We start from the raw sequence: 17,742 nt of genomic DNA, 5'->3' as shown, positions 1-17,742 counted from the left end.
AGCTAAACGAACATACCCCAAGAAAGCTTAGGCTAATGTCTGGTTTGAAGAATCACTTATAGCTGCTAGAAAGGACTGTAAGACTTTGGAACGAGTCTGAAGACGCTCATATGATTCCAACGCTAAACTACAATATGGATCGGCTGTTAAATCATACCACAAAATGGTCTTTGCCAACAAAATCAATACTAACTACTCTAAAATGATTATTTTCTCTTTTAAATGAAATGGTGAAATTCCCTCTGTCCACAGAAAATACCATAATGTCGAATGTTCAGTGTGAGGCACTGGCCACCTATTTCATTAATAAGGTTGATGGAATTTATGATAGCTTCTCCCCAGTAGCGGCTCGTAGTGGAAGTGCTGGGGGGCGGTGAATCGGGGCGGGGGAGGGGCATGGTGGAGGGTTGTAAACTCCAGCATATGGCCGTCCGGAGGTAAGTACATCAATGAATAAATAAAATGAATTACTTTGTGCGCGCTGCAACGCCATTTGCGTTGCAGCGCCTGCAATGTAATGCCTTTTTTAAATTTATTTATGTACTTACCTCCGGTTGGCCATATGCCGGAGTTTACTACCCCACCATGCCCCTACCCCACCCCGCTGCCCTGCAGCACTCCCACTATGAGCCGCTACTGCTTCTCGCCTAAAATGGCGGTCTCTGACACGCTGGAAAGCTCCCCCAATGGCTCTGAGAATCATTCCCTTTGTGCCTTGCCTATGATGATCATTGAAGATCTTCAGGCCATGCTTACTGAGATTAAATCTGGATCCCCAGATTACCCTCTAAAACCCGATCAGCTGTCAAGAATTTATCACTCTATCTTTATCCTCAGCTGAGATTCTGCAAACCTAGAAACATACAAAGGTCATCCCTCTATTAAAAAAAACATCTTTAGATACCTCTAGACCAGAGAATTATCGCCCGATCTTGCTGATTCCTCTTTCAGGAAAAATACAGATTTCCATGTGAACACCATCCTGACCCAGTACTTGGAATTCAAATCCATTTTAGACCTCTCACAAAATGGCTTCAAACCCCAGCATAGTACTGAGTCTGCTCTACTGGCGCTCACTGAGCAACTTAGAGGCGCCTTAGATGAGGGCACAACTTCGGCACTGATCCTGTTGGATCTTAGTGCAGATTTCGATACAGTCTCCCACAACATCTTGCTTTTTCAGTTGCGGGAGATTGGCATCACAGATAAAGCCCTCGCTTAGTTCTCTTCTTTTTTTGATAACAGGCCCTTCCAAGTTATTGCTCCCCTTTTTCACTCCCATACCCATTCATTGCTTTGCGGTGTCCCCCAGGGTTCAGCATGGAGTCCCACTTTGTTCCATGTGTACATCCGGATGCTGACCCTGCTGGCTAGGGGCCGCACCATCTCTTTGGTGTCATATGCTGATGACACACAGCTGGTGCTTTCCTTTACGAATAACCCCAATCAAGATGCTACCAAATTCCAGGAGGACCTGACTGTCATCTCTGCCCTAATGGAGGATAACTGTCTCCAATTAAACTCTGAGAAAACAGAGGTCCTCGTATTCAAGAGAGATTCTCATCCATGGGGCCATAATTGGTGGCCTCTAAAGCTCGGCTCACCTCCCCCAGTCGAAAACTGTGGTAAAAAATTTAGGCATTAACAGCCTGATTCATCAATCTCCCGTTTTGCGAGGCCCTAATAGCGAATTATAGCGATTCGCTATTAAGGACTCGCAAAACGGAATTCATGTAGGATTAGCAAAATTTATTGCGATTCCTTCTTATTCCTTATTTGCGATTAGCAAATTGCTAATCGCAAATAAGGAAAAACTCCCCATTCATTCCTATGGGCCAAAAGGCCCATAGGAATGAATGGGGAGAATTCCTTATTTGCGATTAGCAATTTGCTAATCGCAAATAAGATTGCGATTTGAAGGGTGCCAGGGGTGTCCAAAGGACACCCTGTAGCACCCCTCAAATGCACATTTGAATAGGTGTTGCGCACACACATGTCCAGAGGACATGTGTGTGTGTAACATGCAAAAGAAAAAAATGCACTAAAGTGCTTTTTACTCTTTTTTCGCAATTTACCACCAAGTCAGACTTGGTGGTAAATTGCGACCAAATATTGCGAATTCGTAATTTCCAATTGGTTGATGAATTGGATTTAAGGAATCTCTATTAGAGATTCCTTAAATCCAATTCCTCGCAAATATGAGATTTCGGTAATAGCGATTTTTGCATTTGGGATGATGAATCCCAAATGCAAAAATCGCACTCGCAAACGGCCAGATTCTCAGAATCTGGCCATTTGCGAGCGCAATTCATGTTGATGAATATGGCCGTTAGATCGATAATGCTCCAACTTTTAAAGAGCATGCCGAATCTGTCACAGGAATATGCTTTGGCTTGCTGTACGGCCTAAAACGTATATAGTATGTTACATCGCATGCTATAACATCACGTTCTATTATAATGCGGTTGTTACAACGACCGCATTGTTAGAACCTGATACCTTTACATTGCAAGTGATTAGATCGACTTGCTCTAGGGGGTGCGCTGGACTTAGGAATAGTATAATTTATGTTATTCCTCAGTTTTAGGAATGGCAGCTCTGACAGCTTGGCCTTATTTTACAAGGCTTCCCACATCATGGCTCAGTAACACAGTGGTGTGTTTTTAAGTCTGTCTTAAAAACAGCACCATCCACGCCGCCTTGAGGGGAACAGCCAGGTGGTGACTACACCTCCCAGGAGGCTCTCTGCGGCACCAGCGGAGGGTGTCACAGCAGGGCGACAGGGGTGCAGCCCTCCCGTAGCACGAGATGTACCAGAAAAGCATTTTTCGCGCCGTGAGGGGAACGCTGGTCTTCCCCCTCTGCCACACACCTTACCAGGAATCTTCCAGCGCCGTGAGGGGAACAGCAGGCAGAGCACCATCCACGCCACCGCGAGGGGAACGGCCAGGTGGTAACTACACCTCCTAGGAGGCTCTCTGCGGCACCAGTGGAGGGCGTCACAGCAAGGCGACAGAGGCCTCAAAGGCAGTCTGTCCCTCCCTCAGTGCTGGACACGCCAGAAAAGCATTTTCTATGCTGTGCGGGGAATGGCTGGTCTTTCCCCTCTGCCACACACCTTACCAGGAATCTTCCAGCGCCGGGAGGGGAACGGCAGGCACAGCACCATCCAAGCCGCCGTGAGGGACACGGCATGGTGGTAACTGCACCCCCCAGGAGACTCTCTGCGGCGCCAGCGGAGGGCGTCACGGCAGGGCGACAGAGGCCCTCGGTGGCAGTGCGGCCCGCCCACAGCGCGAAACTCTCCAGAAGGGCATTTTCTACGCCATGAGGGGAACGGCTGATCTTCCCCCTCTGTCACACACCTTACCAGGAATCTTCCAGCGCAGTGAGGGGACGGCAACAATAGCACCATCCATGCCACCGGGAGGGGAACTGCTAGGTGGTAACTACACCTCTCAGGAGGCTCTCTGCGGCACCAACGGAGGGCGTCACAGCAGGGCGACAGAGGCCCACAAAGGCAGCGCAGCCCTCCCACAGTGCGGGACATGCCCAGGCAAAGCCCGGGCCAAGGCCGGGCCCGTCCTGCGCCCGTCAGAGCCCGGAGGAGGCTGGGCCATCCCCTTAACTTCCAAGTCCCGGGACATTATTGGGAACAACAAGTAAGGTACTGTGCTTTTTGAGCGCTGCCAACCCGCAGGCATCCCTTGAACCTTGCCTCACTTTGAAGTTTGTATCTCAGTCGCAGTTTACAGCCCAAATGACCACATGTTAACAAATCTGGACTTGGTACTTTGTATCTACCTTTTGCACGCGCATGTCTGATTCCTTTTCGAGCTCTATTATTATTTCTTCTTTTTTTCCTTTTTGGACTGAATTTGCTAAAGCGTGCTCTTATTGAGTTATGTTTGGATTTGAATACCTTATTAACTATCTCCTGCATTTGATTTGATCTATTCTGTTTATTGAATTGGCTCCCTCTAGTGTGTAGGTCCCAAATAGAGCTCCCTATTACAGGTAACACTTCCCGGTGGTTTAGTGTATGCCGGCTGTTTATTTTTATGGTGTCTTGCAGTAGGCATTACTAACAACAACCATTAGTGCCCACCCTTAATCTGAGCCCTTAATCAACGCCAGTGTCCATCTAGAATAACTTTGTGATACTGCAGCATGAGGAGACGTATCTGTGCTGAAAAGAAACAAGCCCCACCTATATCTAAACCTAATACCAAACCGACCTCCATTGATAGGATGTTGGAAAAGGCTTAAGGAGCTGTGGCTACTGAAATTGAAAGGACAGAGAGACGTCTGTCCCTGACTCCAAACCTAGAAACCCCATTGATTGGCCCCAATATCTCACAAATCTCAGGGGTGTCGATAACTGACTCTCCTAGGGATCGAACACCAATAGTTGATGTAACCAACGCTGACCAAACCAGATATACCCACTCAACCAGGTAAAAAAGGGAAACCTAAGCTAAAAGCTAAACTGGCAGCAACAAGAAAGAAGTCCACAGGAGAGACATCAGAAAGTGGGAAGTCTGGGTCTGGAGATTTCATTGACAGCACAGAAGGAATAAGCAAACAGCCTGTGTGGGTCACAAAGCTAGTGGTGGACTTGCAGATCCAACGAGGGACATAGTTAAGGATGAACTTAAACCTCTTCTAGAAAGAGTTAACAGGTTGACTTCACTTTTTAATGACTGGTTAAGCACCAGGGCGGCAACACTCAGTAATGTAGATCCTGAAGCTAGAATAGGTGACCAGATTACCGCAAATATCCCAGTGGCTATCCCAGATCCCATAACACGGGAGCACCTCCCATTACAAGTACCGAATGGGAGACAGCAACCTGCGGTTTCTACTAGAGATAGCAACGTGAGGCCACCTGCTACCACACATAACCACCCAACTGTCCATCGTTATTTCAACAACCTAAAAGACTGTGGCAACCAAATAGACAATAGGCAGGGGCGGATGCCTTTACACGCATAGCAGCCACAAAGGATAACCTCCCTCTACCAGTCATCAACCTTCCCCCTGCATCAACCCCATATGTTATAAACCTTGCAGGTATCCCCAAACTTAGAAGGGATCAACATGAAACTCATGAGGAACTCAAGAACAAATGTGTGCACTGGCTTGCCAATTACAGGCACTTTAGGTATGACCAGGTGGAAGAGATTTTAACCACACGCAGAGTAGGTTGGATAGGCAGATGACCTAAGGATTCACATGGAGACTGTACAGTGATCAATTTTAGAAACCCTTTGATGGCCCAAGAAGTTTTAACTTGAGATGATGGGAGACATTCAGGTACTACCCAAGTTCTCCCATGGGGTTAAATTTATCCCCCTAATAGGGTTCACCAAGATACAAGGCACTAAAGGCGGGACTGGAGAGCTGATGCTAATATCTGCAAGCTAACTCCCCCGGTTCAGTATTGGCCAAGGCAACCCACTTTTAACATTCCCTTAGCAAATAGGTACAGTAGTCTAGAAGGCGTAGATTAACTTGAAGTTCAGGCCCCAAATATCAAAGCCCAACCCTGGCCCCCATCATTGATAACGAGGGCAAGGGCTTTTTCAACAGGACCCTGCATGCCGTGTGAGGAAAGAGAACCTTGCGGGAGCATGAGCGGCCCCCAGGCTCCAACCCCGACGGCTGTGATGATTGGCAACCAAAAATTTCCATTAACCCGAGGGACCGATTCAAAGGAAAATATTGTACCAAATAAGGCCCTACCACAACTAACCCCCACAGTGGCTAACAAACTAAGGGTGGGAGAGGTGCTCCGGTCCGTCCACGGAGTGTGCGTAGTGTTGCCTACTTCGCGATTCGCTTAGTAGGCAACACTAAGCACACGCCATGGCGGAGCGAAATTGCCTGCCACCCGCCTCCCTCCCGCCCTCTTGTAAATGCCCTCCAAATGAATTAAAACATTGTAAAATTAATTAAAATGACTTACCTGACCTGCAGCGTCCCGGGACTCCCTCTTCCTAGTTTCTCGCCGACTTCTTCCTGACAAATGCGCATACGCAGGCGCCCACGCATGCTCATTCCTCGCGAGAAATGCGCATGAGCGGGCGCCCGCACATGCGCATTTGTCAGGAAGAAGTCGTGAGAAACTAGGAAGAAGGATCCCCGGGATGCCGCATGTCAGGTAAGTCGTTTTAATTAATTTTACAATGTTTTAATCATTTCGAGGGCATTTACAAGAGGGCCGGAGGGAGGCGGGCAGCATGTAGTGGGGCTACGCGAAGTGTGTGGGTGGGCGTAGACTTCCCCCCACTTCATGGTGCTTCGCGTAGCTCCCCTACGCCCACTACGCCCAGGGTTTGCCCTAACCGCCCAAAGACAAGGGTCCTTTATTGGAACATAGCGGATCTGAATAGTAAGATAGATGACCCCAATTGGGGCCTTTTCATTGATCAACATGTTTCAGGAGACGTGGGCCTGAGTGTATGTATCAAAACTAGGCTTAAAGATGTGCTTTCATCCATTGGAAGCATCCCTTATCAGGGCACTCCTTTGGTTCCTTGAATAAAGACTCCTCAAGTGTTTTTTTAATGATGATTCTTAATTTGATTGTATTATATTCATACATTTTTAAGCATTGATCCTTTTAGGAATTGATTTCATTCCATATATAAACTTTCATCAAATTCACAATGTTCAAAATCATTCGCATTTCACTCAGCTCCGATGCATTTCGGGCTGTCTCGCCCTTCTTCTGGGAGCTTGTCTATAACAAAACATAAAGGACATAGCATCTTTGTACATGTTTGTCTATGTAATCAGTACGCATAAAGCAACAGTATTAACCTGTTGTATGTTTCATGCATTCAACAACCAGTGTGTGTGTATCACCCGCTCCAAAGTATTGGTGCCTGTGATTAAGATAACGGTGAAAACGAAAAACGAGAAGGTAACTTGAACTCACATATGCTTGATTACTGCAACGTTGTGAGCTGAAAAGAAAATGTAATGGCAAGTATGAACCAGAATTCATAAAGTAAAGTCAGTCGGCAGCGAGTAGTATCACCGCTTAGCGAGTTTACAGGACTTACTTCAGAAACACCAAAGAGTTACGCGCTGCTCGATTCGGGGTCAGTTATCTCTCATAAGTTGTCAGCGGTTGCCCATGTCAATAAAGTACACGCAACCGTGTTATATGTAAGTTATAGGCATAGAGTGAGACGACGGACTCTACGTAACGTGCTGGAAGTGGCGGCCATATTGAAATGGTTGCAAATCGGTGAATGCTCAATAGTATGACTCAAAAGTGTGGTGGCCATATTGGGATGGTCACATATAGCGTTAACTGATCAGAAAATGCTCAAAAAGTGTCAAAAGAAAACAGAAAAACGAGTGGTAAAAACAAGAACAATCTGTGTGTATCATTACAGTGTTTACAGTAAAAAAATCTATACATGTATTGATTTAACATTGGCACTCACATCAAGAGTCAAACATGGCTAATCACATATTAATTATTACAGATAACATGTAAATTCCAGACGATCATTTAAGCCAAATGGTTTCATAGAGTTCAGTTTGTAGATCCAAAAATTCTCTCTTAGCAGGAGATTTTTATTATTGTCTCTTCCTTCCTTTTTTACCACGGTTTCCAAAATTAGGAACTTGAGTTGTGAAACAAGGTGTTTGAGTTCATTAAAGTGTGCTGCAACAGATGACTTCTCATTTTTTGTTCTAATGTTTTATTTGTGCTCGTTAATACGGGTTTTTAGTTTGATGTTAAACCCTTTCATGGCATGAGTTATTGTGCTCCCTTTAATGATGTTGTTGCAGTTGTTGCAGTTCATACAGGCTCTGGTGCCTTTATTTTCTCTTGTGCTTGGTGTCTCTTTGCTCAATAATTCTCCCAAATTATTATTTCTAGAATATGCGAATATTGGTGGTTGCGTAAACAAGGATCTGAAGTCAGGTTCCATACTAAGAATTGGATAATGTTTTAAGATAATCTTTTTAAATGCTGGACTCAATGTTGAGTATTTAGAGACCATTACTATTCTTGTGTTTTGTTGCTTTTCGGTGTTTTTGAGTAGATTTGCCCTGGGAATTAGAGCTAAGCGTTGTTTGGCTTGGTCCACAATGTTTTTTGGGTAGCCCCTCATTTTAAATCTTTGTCCCATTTCGTTGATTCGTTCTTCTGCTTTAAACTCGTTAGATGTGATTCTGACGGAAGAGGTGTGGCGCCGCAGCTAGGGCGACTGACTCCGGAATCTGGGGATCACGGTTCGATCCCCGGCGGCGGCAGATTAGCCCAGCACGATGTGACTCTGGGCAATAGCTTGCTTAATCTTCCTGACGGCCCCCAGCGCCTAGAGACCCTTACGGGTGATTGTGCGCTTTAGAAATGTGGACTATTATTTTTGCGCGTACCATTTGGGAGAATGGTAAGTGATGTTTGAGGGATGTTTGGTGAAAACAAGAGTAATGCAAATGTAATTTCTGTCCTTTTGTTTTCTGAAGAGGTCTGTCTCCAGGTATGTGCCCTTCAGAGTGATTTCCACGTATAAGAATGTTATTTTTTCGTTTTGTATCTCCCATGTAAACTGAATTCTGTCATCTATATCATTCAGCACTATTAATGCATCCTGTGTTTTTCTCTGATGTTATTCCACAGTATAAAAACATCATCGATGTATCTCACTAGCAGCTTGGTGTTAGACTACCATACTGAGTTCGGATAGATGTAGGTGGCCTCATATTGCTTCATAAAGATATTTGGATATATCGGTGCTGCGCAATTCCCCATAGAGGTTCCGGAGAGTTGGAGGTACCATTTCTTTTTGTATTCAAAGTAACTTTGCTATAGGGGCGTGGCCAAGCAGCATGGCCGGCAGGACGTGAGCTCCTCCGGCTTCGTCCATCAGACCCTGCAAATACTGCCAAATATCCTGTTCGGCTCCTAGATGAGCCGACCGGCGGTCGGAACCGGCCCCCTTCTGCCTGGGAGGGCCAGCGGACTGGATTCTGTGACGGGCCCCCACGGGTGGCCGCCGTCAATTCCTGCCGGGTGACGCTCCGGGCCTCTTTCTACTTTAGGCCGGGGCTTTCGGCCTTGCACTGCGGGTGGCAGAGCCCTGTTCCGGGCCGACGGAGGCCTGCCATCAGCGACCCCTGGTGCCGGGGGAGGCCGGTGGGCCGGACAGCGGGACGGACCTCTGAAGCTGGCCCCCGCCGATTTCTGCCGTGAGACGCGCCGCGAATCTTTCCATCTGGGGCCGGAGCTTGCGGCCTTCGGCCTCCGGAGGTCGGAGCCCCTTCCTAAGCCGGTCGAGGCCTGAAGTTCGGAACCCCGCGAAGGGGACGAATTCGTGTACCGGAGCCCGCTGCCATCTGGGGCTCCGGTTACTGGGAGGCCGGGAGGCGCCTGTGGGCACCACGCAGGTGCCGCGGCAGGAGTTGCCACATTGATGGAGGCGGGGGAGCGGACCCGGCCTCCCGCTTGATCTGTGTGACCCTTCCCCCCTCTTCGCGGCGGACTGTGGCTGCACGGGGGCCGACTTCGGCCCGGGTGGGGACCGACACTTGGCGGCCTTTAAGGGGTGCGGAGACGGCGGCCTCCCCTGTGCCCAGGGATTACATCTCTATGGCTGTTCAGCCTTTGGGGCCCCCGGCGCCATTTTGCGGGCAGAACCGCGCTGGACTGAGACTCCTCCGGTGGTCTGGTGGCCGATTTTGAGGGTCATTCTCGCAGCCTGTGCATGCTAGGAGCTGGCAGAGTGCCTCGCCCACAAGCTGTGTTTGCCCTCCAGGTCGGGGGGGGGCAGCTGGAGAAGTCTGCGCCTTGATCTTCAGGTGGGCAGGGGCCGGCCCGGACACTCTGATCCCTCGTGGCCCTGGGATCCCGTGCTAGTGGACATTGGCTCGGTTGCCTCTGACGGGAGCTTCTTCTTGGCGGGGCGGCCTGGTGCCCGCACCACACTTGTCGCTGCATCGACCCCTACAATATGTGGATGGAGACGTAGGGGCTTCTCGTTTCCAAAGGTTCATCTGGGGTCCGAAGATCTTGGTTTGGGAGGAGCTCTGCGCCCCCTTTCGGGTCCGGCAGGGCTGCAACTGGAGCTCATGATGCGTAAGGATAAGACATCTTGGTCCACGCAGCCCAACAACATTACACAATACACTACCCCTCGACTCCCGTCTCAGCGGCTCACGAGGCAGTCAGGCCATGACGAGGGTCCGGATGCCCCTGAGGAGCCCTCCCGGGCGGAACTTTTGAAAACAATTCAGGGCTCCCACTCTGCACTGGAAGGCCAAATCAAGACGTATTCATAGATGTCAATCTGTTGAGGGCCGATCTGCGGAATGTAGCGGACAAAGTGGCTGAGGCGGAGAGTAATATCAAACAACTACAGGGTGAGGTGGCCGGCCTGAAGAAGTCGGTATCACAACTGACTGCCACGATGGGAGCCCTGGAGCGCAGGGCGGAGGACGCAGAAGGGAGGGCGCGTCATAGTAACATCCGTGTCCTGGGGGTGCCAAACGTGCGGAGGCAGGGAATGCGGAATGCTTCCTAGAAGACTGGATTCGTACTCGCTTGTGCCCGAGCGGTCTCTCAAATGTCTTCGCAATTGAAAGAGCCCACCGGGCTTTGGTCCCGCCGCCACTCCCGGGAGCACCCCCTAGAGCCATTGTCGCGAAAATCCTGAATTATCGAGACAGGGATTGTATCCTGCGGGCAGCGCGGGCATCGGGAAACCTTATGTTCGAAAATAGCAGGGTCTCCATTTACCCAGACTATACCCAACAGGTTCAGGAGCAGCTGAAGTCCTTCCTGGGGGTCAAGCAAAATCTCAGAGAGATGCAACTGCAATACATACTTTTATACCCCGCCAAGCTCAAAGTTCTGTCGAAGGGGAAGCTGCACTTCTTCGAGGCCCCGGCGGATGTCTGGGAGTGGCTGGAGATCCGGGGAGATGATCTTCCTCCAGGAGAGTGGGGGGTCCCCCGTGAAAGATGGAGCTCCAGACTGCCTAGGAGACGCAATAGCAGACGGCGGCGCCGATCCGGGGCTGCGAACAGTCAAGTGCGTGGCAGAGTTCTGGTTGGTGAGGACGGAGCTTTACATATGAGTCTGGCAGAGGTGGCCGACGACCGGACAGCTGGACTCCCCCTTGAACGTGATGATATCCTGGTCCCGGACACTCTCCTGGAAGCGGCTTCAACGAAGCCGCTTAATGCCACGGCGGTCCCTGAGACTGTGGCAAGCGGATCCCAATGGGCTGAAGATCCCTCCTGAGAGACTTGGACATTTACGTGAGCAAAAAGTGGCTGATGGGTGACTCAGTATGGCGGCTGAATGTGGGCCAGTTAGCTGAGTAGGGGCTCCCTGGGGCTGTTTCTGGGAAGGGAGGGGTGGAAGTCTCCCCTTAGTTGGAGGGCCTTGCGTTTGCGGGGCAAATGCGTTATTTGGGTTATTGCAGTGGGTGTGTATGGTCGGGAACCGAAATGTTGAGCCTGGACTTTGATATCGGCAATGGGGTTGGTAGGGAGTCGGGGTGGGGGGGGTTCATTTTCTTTGTTGTTGTAGTGGGTTGGCCTCTTAGGCGCATGGGGTGGCTGTGCACGCCCTGGCACCAGCAGGGTAAGGGCAGAGTGGCACGTGTGGTTGTTGTTGACATTTTGCTCGTGTGCGGGGGTGGGGGCTCGTTTGAATGGGAAATTGTGGGGTAATGTTTGGGCCATCAGTTGTATTACAGGTCGGGCACTGCGGAGGGTACACACTGTGCGGGGGAGGATTCGACAGAGTAACAGTTTTTGGCGCCTATGGCGTATAAGTTTCTGAGTTGGAACGTGAGCGGGCTGGGCACATGCACCAAGCGATATAGGGTCCTCTCCTACCTCCGGAGACACAAGGTGTCTATAGCTTGTTTACAGGAGACCCACCTGGCGGATGATGGGCACAAAAGCTAGGAAAAAAAGGGCGTGGGCTGTTGTTTCATGCGTCCTTCTCCTCTTATGCTAGAGGGGTTCTGGTTTGGGTGGCACCTGACGTGCTGTTCGCTATGCAATATAGGAGGCAGACGTTCAGGGGCGGTATCTGCTCCTTAGGGCTATGCTGGATGGGAGGGATTTGGTTATACTGAATTCCTACACTCCCAACACTGATGACCCGACACTTGAGAGATGGGACGGTATCCCTAGCCACCAGATGGGAGGCCCTCAAGGCAGTTGTGCGGGGTGCTTGTATTGGGCTCACCTATGGAGTTCAGAAGCAACTCCTTCACGACCTCCAGAGGGAGGAGGAAGCTCTCCTGTGTGCTCAATCAGTGGTCGACCCTAGTGGTCCCCAGTAGCGGGAGGAACAGGCGGCTCGGACCCGGGTACATGATGTCCTGGATCGGTTGGACAGGTACACTCTGGGCCAATATAGGCAACGCCTTCACCGAGAAGGGGACAAGTCAGGAAAGCTTTTGGCCTGGATCCTGAAACGGGAACAGACCCCTGAACGTATCGTTGCCCTCCGTGACCATAAAGGAGTAATAGTTTACTCAGAACGGGCCCTGCTCGAGGTCCTTCAGTCCCATTTACAGCTTGTGTATTGGGCGGACCCGGCCATTTCGATGGCCACTTATATCCCTTATTTACAGGAATTGCCCCTCCTGACCCTATCGCATTCGGACCGCGAGGACCTGGACTCGGTCCTGACCCTTCTGGAGATACAGGGAGCGCTGGCTCATTTGCCCCGCGCCAAATCTCCGGGTAGTGATGGATTCCCCCCAGAGTTTTACTATGAGTTTCGGGAATGTCTGGCGCCTCTCCTTTTGCAGGTCTATCTTGAGGCCTTTGAGTGGGGGGGTCCTCCCCAGGAGCATGGCTCAAGGTGAGATCTGCATGATTCTCAAGGCAGGGGGGGACAAGCATGACCCTTCCTCATACCGTCCCATCACTATGATCAAAACTAATATCAAGATTTTGACTAAGCTGCTGGCTACCCGGCTGGTGCCATATATGGAACAATTGGTGCCTCAGGACCAGTGCGGTTTTATACCTGGTCGTAATACGGCAATGAATCTGAGGCGGTTAAACCACATACAGCACGAGATGAGCGGTAGCGAGGAGCAGGCGGTGTTGGTTTCTATAGATTTGGCCAAGGCCTTTGACACGGTCGATTGGGGCTATTTGCAGGAGGTACTCCGGAGGATGGGTTTTGGACCCGACTTTGCTCGATGGGTCGAGATTTTGTACAGTTCCTCCAGTGTCCGGGTCCGCCTTGGCGGAGCGAGATCGGAGGAGTGGCAGCTGGGATGGGGAACAAGACAGGGTTGCCCCCTGTCACAGCTGCTCTTCGCCTTGGCGATAGAGCCATTTGCGGTTAAGGTTCGTTCTGAGCTCCAGCAGTGGGGCATCACGGTGGGCGACACTTGCAATGTTCTGTCGCTCTACGCGGATGACGGGTTGTTCTATTTGTCCACACCGAGAGAGGCCCTACCGCGGTTGTTGAACCTCCTTGACTCCTTTGGGGATGCGTTGGGTCTGCAACTTAATCGCGATAAGTCACTGATTTTCCCGCTTTCGGGTTTTGACTCTGTACACATCGAGGATCTGCCGGAACTCGGCTTACGATGGGAATTGACCAGCTTTAGATACTTGGGCATTCACGTTGCCTCGTCTGAGGCTCAGGCCCTGGCCCGTAATGCAGACAGAGTGATTGCCTCGCTGAATCAGTCGGTTAAATTTTGGAACACCTTGCCACTCTCCCTCATGGGGCGGCTGGCCATCGCTAAAATGGTGATGTTGCCACGGATGCTGTATATTCTTCAGAATACGCTGTGCCCTCTCCCCCGAGGGTGTTTCCAACCCTCAATTCCCTACTGACGTCCCTGCTGTGGGCGGGACGGCGTAGCAGAGTGGCCCTGAGCACCGTGGTGCGTTCCTTTTCAGAGGGAGGTTTAGAGGCCCCACGCTTTGATCTTTATTATTATGCGGCACAGCTCCTACCGGCGGCCAGATTGTTTGCGGATACCGATACGTGGGAGACGAAGCTGTTGGCTGGCCAGGCCATGACGCAGGAGCTTCAACAGGCACTGATGCGAGGCTCGGGGGCTTCACCTGCGCTTCCGTATGTGGTACGGCACACGGCTAGTGTGTGGCACCGTTTTGTGGAGAGGGTTCTGCACTCTGCGCCCTTTCATAGAGAGTTGCCAATTTGGATCTTGGCCTCGATGGTGGAGGTGGAGAGTCAAATGTCCTTTTGATCATGGAGGGACGGGGGCTGTGAACTGCTTGCAGATCTGTACCCATCGGATAGCTTCCTGACTTATGAACGGCCGGAGGACACATTTAGCCTGAGCGGAGGACAATTCCTTCAGTATCAGAGCCTGCGCTCCATTGTGCGATCAATCTGGCCGCAGTGTCCAGAGATTCCCCAAATGACCCATACACTTCATATCATATTGACCTGTGGCAGGGGGCGTCAGTTGATAACTCTGTTGTACGCAGCGATGAGACATGATTCACCCCCCCACCCCCCCCCCCCCCCCCGGTCCCGCCATCCTGGGAGGCGTGGGAATGGCACTTGGGTGCACTTCTAGATCAGGGTAGGCGGACACGCATTGGGACCTTGACGAAACGAGTGTCCTGTAATGCTCGTCTTAAGCTTATTCATTTTAATTTTCTTCATCGCACCTATCTTACCCCCAAAACAGTGAGCCGTTACTCGACGGATGGACGGGACAACTGCCCCAGGTGTGGCGCAGCAGGGGCAGGATTTTTGCATATGGCCTGGGAATGTTCTTCGGCGGGGAGCTTCTGGACCGGGGTAGTGAGTCGCATTGTAGCCACCACCGGGCTTCGAATTGACTTGTCCCCCTTGCGTTGTCTGTTGGGTTTGGTGCCTAGGCCCAGGAAATGGACACTTCCGTATAGGCTGCTGCAGTTGATGCTCATTTTGGCTAGGCGCAGGGTTGCTGCTATCACATGGATGGGACAAAGGGCCCCTGAGGTAAATATTTGGCTTAGGGATTTGAGGGAATGGGCACTTGCGGAGGAAACGCATATGCAGAGATCCAGAAAAGATGACAAATTGCAGGAAGACCTGTTGGCTTGGCGAACCCTGTGTATGGCAGGGTTTGGCACGGAGTCACACTGAATCCGAGGGGGACCAGCGGTGGCCTGTTCTCTTCATCTGAATCAGGCCCGGAGGGGGCAGGGGGTGCACGTCTATGAGTACTTGATTGTGGGGTGCAGCTCTTGGGTCCTGCTCTGACTATCTCACGTATACTTGAGCTGTAAATCTGGTAATGTTTCTCTGTCACATGAACTTCCTTGCTTGCAGATGTAATCCTTACTGTAGAGTGCCATAATGAGTCCATCGATCGACCTGTGTACTATTGTTTGTAACAATGCCCATGTGGGGGCTTGGGGGGTCTTTTTGCTTTTTGTATTTCTCGTAAAAACTTTTGAAAATAAAGGTTTTAAAAAAAGAAAAAAAAAGTAACTTTGATACAACGTAAAGTATACAAGCTCCATCAAGAATTTTTGCATGGATGGTTCTATTTCAGTATTCAAGATTGCCAGTTCCGTCGCTTCTATACCCCCCGTGTGTGGTATTGAGGTGTATAGCGATTTTACATCCGCCGTACACATGAGTAGATTGTCATTTTCATCTATGTTGATGGATTTTAACCTCAACAGTAAATCCGTTGTGTCCTTGATATAGCTGGTCATTGTTCTGACTGTGGGTTGAAAATATCTGTCATGGAATTTTCCTATTGGCTCATGGAGGCTCCCTCTTGTAGACACAATGGGTCTAAGAGGAGGGTCCTCCAGGTTTTTATGTATTTTCGAGACCATGTATAACGATGGACTTTTAGGATGTTCCTGTAGCAAATATTTGTCTTTAATGGTACCTTCCTCAAAAGCTTTGTCCAATATGGTCTTGAGAATTTCTTTAAATCCTAGTTTCATGTATGTTTCTCTGTCTGAAATGTGTTCCAAGACTTTTCTTTCATACATTTCCATGTTAAGAATCACCAGAGCACTGCCTTTGTCAGCTTTAATGCATTTGATGTTTTATTGTTTGCAATCTTCTTGAGAGTGTCTATATCTTTTTGAGTGGTGTTTCTTTTGAATTTCTAATGGTAATTAAGTTTCGTCAGATCTTGTTTGATGAGGTTTTCATAAAGGTCAAGACATTTATGGCTTACGGGTGCTTGGTAAGTACTAGTCGGTCTTAAGACCATTAATTGATCGGTTTGTTGTAGATCTTGAGTAGTTACTATATTTTCAAAGAAGTGTCTGAGTTTTAGCTTAGGTATAAATTTAAAAGTGCTAACTTCTAGTTCCAGATGTTGAGTATTGGTGGTAGGAATGAATGATGTTCCTTTTTCAAGTAGCTTGATTTCATTGGGCTTTAATGTGACGTCTGAGATATTGATAACTAGGTGTTTTTCTTCTTGTGTTTTTTGGTAGTGTCGTGCTCCGTGTATTTGGATGTTCCTTTCCTTTTTCCCCTCTTGGGTCTCCTCTTTCGTCTTGGCCATGCTCTAAAAAAGATGATCTAGTTGTAGGTTGTGTGGTATTGGTGTCCATAGTTGGTTGTTTGTTACTAGGTGTTTGTTGTGGTCCTGGTATGTTTGGGGTGGATCTTTTCTGTGGTCTACTGGAGTGTCACTTCCAGATGATGAGGTGTCAGTTTGTTGAGTGTATGGTCTATTTCTTCTCCTTAGTGCGTAGACTTCCGCCCACGTGTAGACCTCCCCGAGCTTGTAATCAAGGGTGTCTCTTCGATCTTTTCTCAACTTTCTTTCATTAATTTCCAGAGAGTGTTTCTCCAATTGGATGTTTATGTCATCCAATGTTTTCGAACACTCTTCTGTGGACATCATGTCAATTAATTATTTTTCTACTTCTTTGATTTCCTTAGTTAAATCGTTTAGACTGTTAGACAGTTCCTCCACGATTAGTAGGATCAGGTCTAGGCTGCATTTATTCAAAATGGCGTACCATTTTTCTTGAAATCGCTTTGAATTTTTACATAACTATGGCTTTAGAGCTATACGTAAACCTCTGGGTATGCGCAGTGCACGATTATATTTTACGAGAGTGCTTGCATGTCATTTTTGATTTATTTCACGTTTGGATAGATAGAGAAGTTGCTTGATTTTCTGTTCCTTGCTGCGATTAGATGTCGTTTGTGCTATATCCTCATTGATTAGGGCGTACATTTGTGATGCTTCTTCCTCTGCGAATGCAAAAGTCTCAGCCTTCGCCTCTGTGGATTTATTGATTTCCTCATACTGCATGTTTGGTAGGTTGACGTGCTACCCTCCAGTCAGACGGTGAGATTATATCAATGAAAATTTAGTTGGTTGGTGCACAGCCTATGTTTTGTAAATTTTTACATACTTTTTAAAGACCTGAATTGTTCACTTTAAGTACTGGTCGGGTGCTCCTAAGGTGGCGTGTCCGTCCTGAGTTCACGTCTGAGTTACTGTGGTTAAAGATGTGCTTCCATACATTGGATACAAAATACACAAAGTGCCTAGACCACTCTTTTTTAAAACACAAGAACAATTAATGAAGGTCAAGAATACTCTTTATTGAATTCTGACCAGGTACTTATATTTTATGCCTGTTATTTCTTTTTTTACTTTCAAAGTTTTTTAAGTACATTCATTAGCAAAGTTAGGACGAACTCTACATATATTTACAATACTATACAAACCAATTTATAAACAAAACACAGCACAATGTATCTACACAAAC

At 48.8% G+C, this 17,742-nt stretch overlaps 1 protein-coding gene across 1 annotated transcript in view; it reads right to left on the bottom strand.

Annotated features, from left to right (window-relative positions):
- LOC147730820 (uncharacterized) overlaps nucleotides 1-6,054 on the bottom strand; it is a 35,254-nt gene extending 29,200 nt beyond the window's left edge. Inside the window, exon 1 of the mRNA XM_086954119.1 lies at nucleotides 5,969-6,054. Within this exon, the coding sequence (XP_086810245.1) occupies nucleotides 5,969-6,054 (86 nt within the window). The remainder of the gene's footprint in view (nucleotides 1-5,968) is intronic.
- Nucleotides 6,055-17,742: the final 11,688 nt, after the last annotated feature.

The sequence above is a fragment of the Lissotriton vulgaris genome, chromosome 2_1 (genome assembly GCF_964263255.1).
Source record: "Lissotriton vulgaris chromosome 2_1, aLisVul1.2, whole genome shotgun sequence".
NCBI classification, from domain to species: domain Eukaryota; kingdom Metazoa; phylum Chordata; class Amphibia; order Caudata; family Salamandridae; genus Lissotriton; species Lissotriton vulgaris.
Note: the sequence above shows the minus strand (reverse complement) of the source record. Positions and strands in the feature narration are given on the sequence as shown.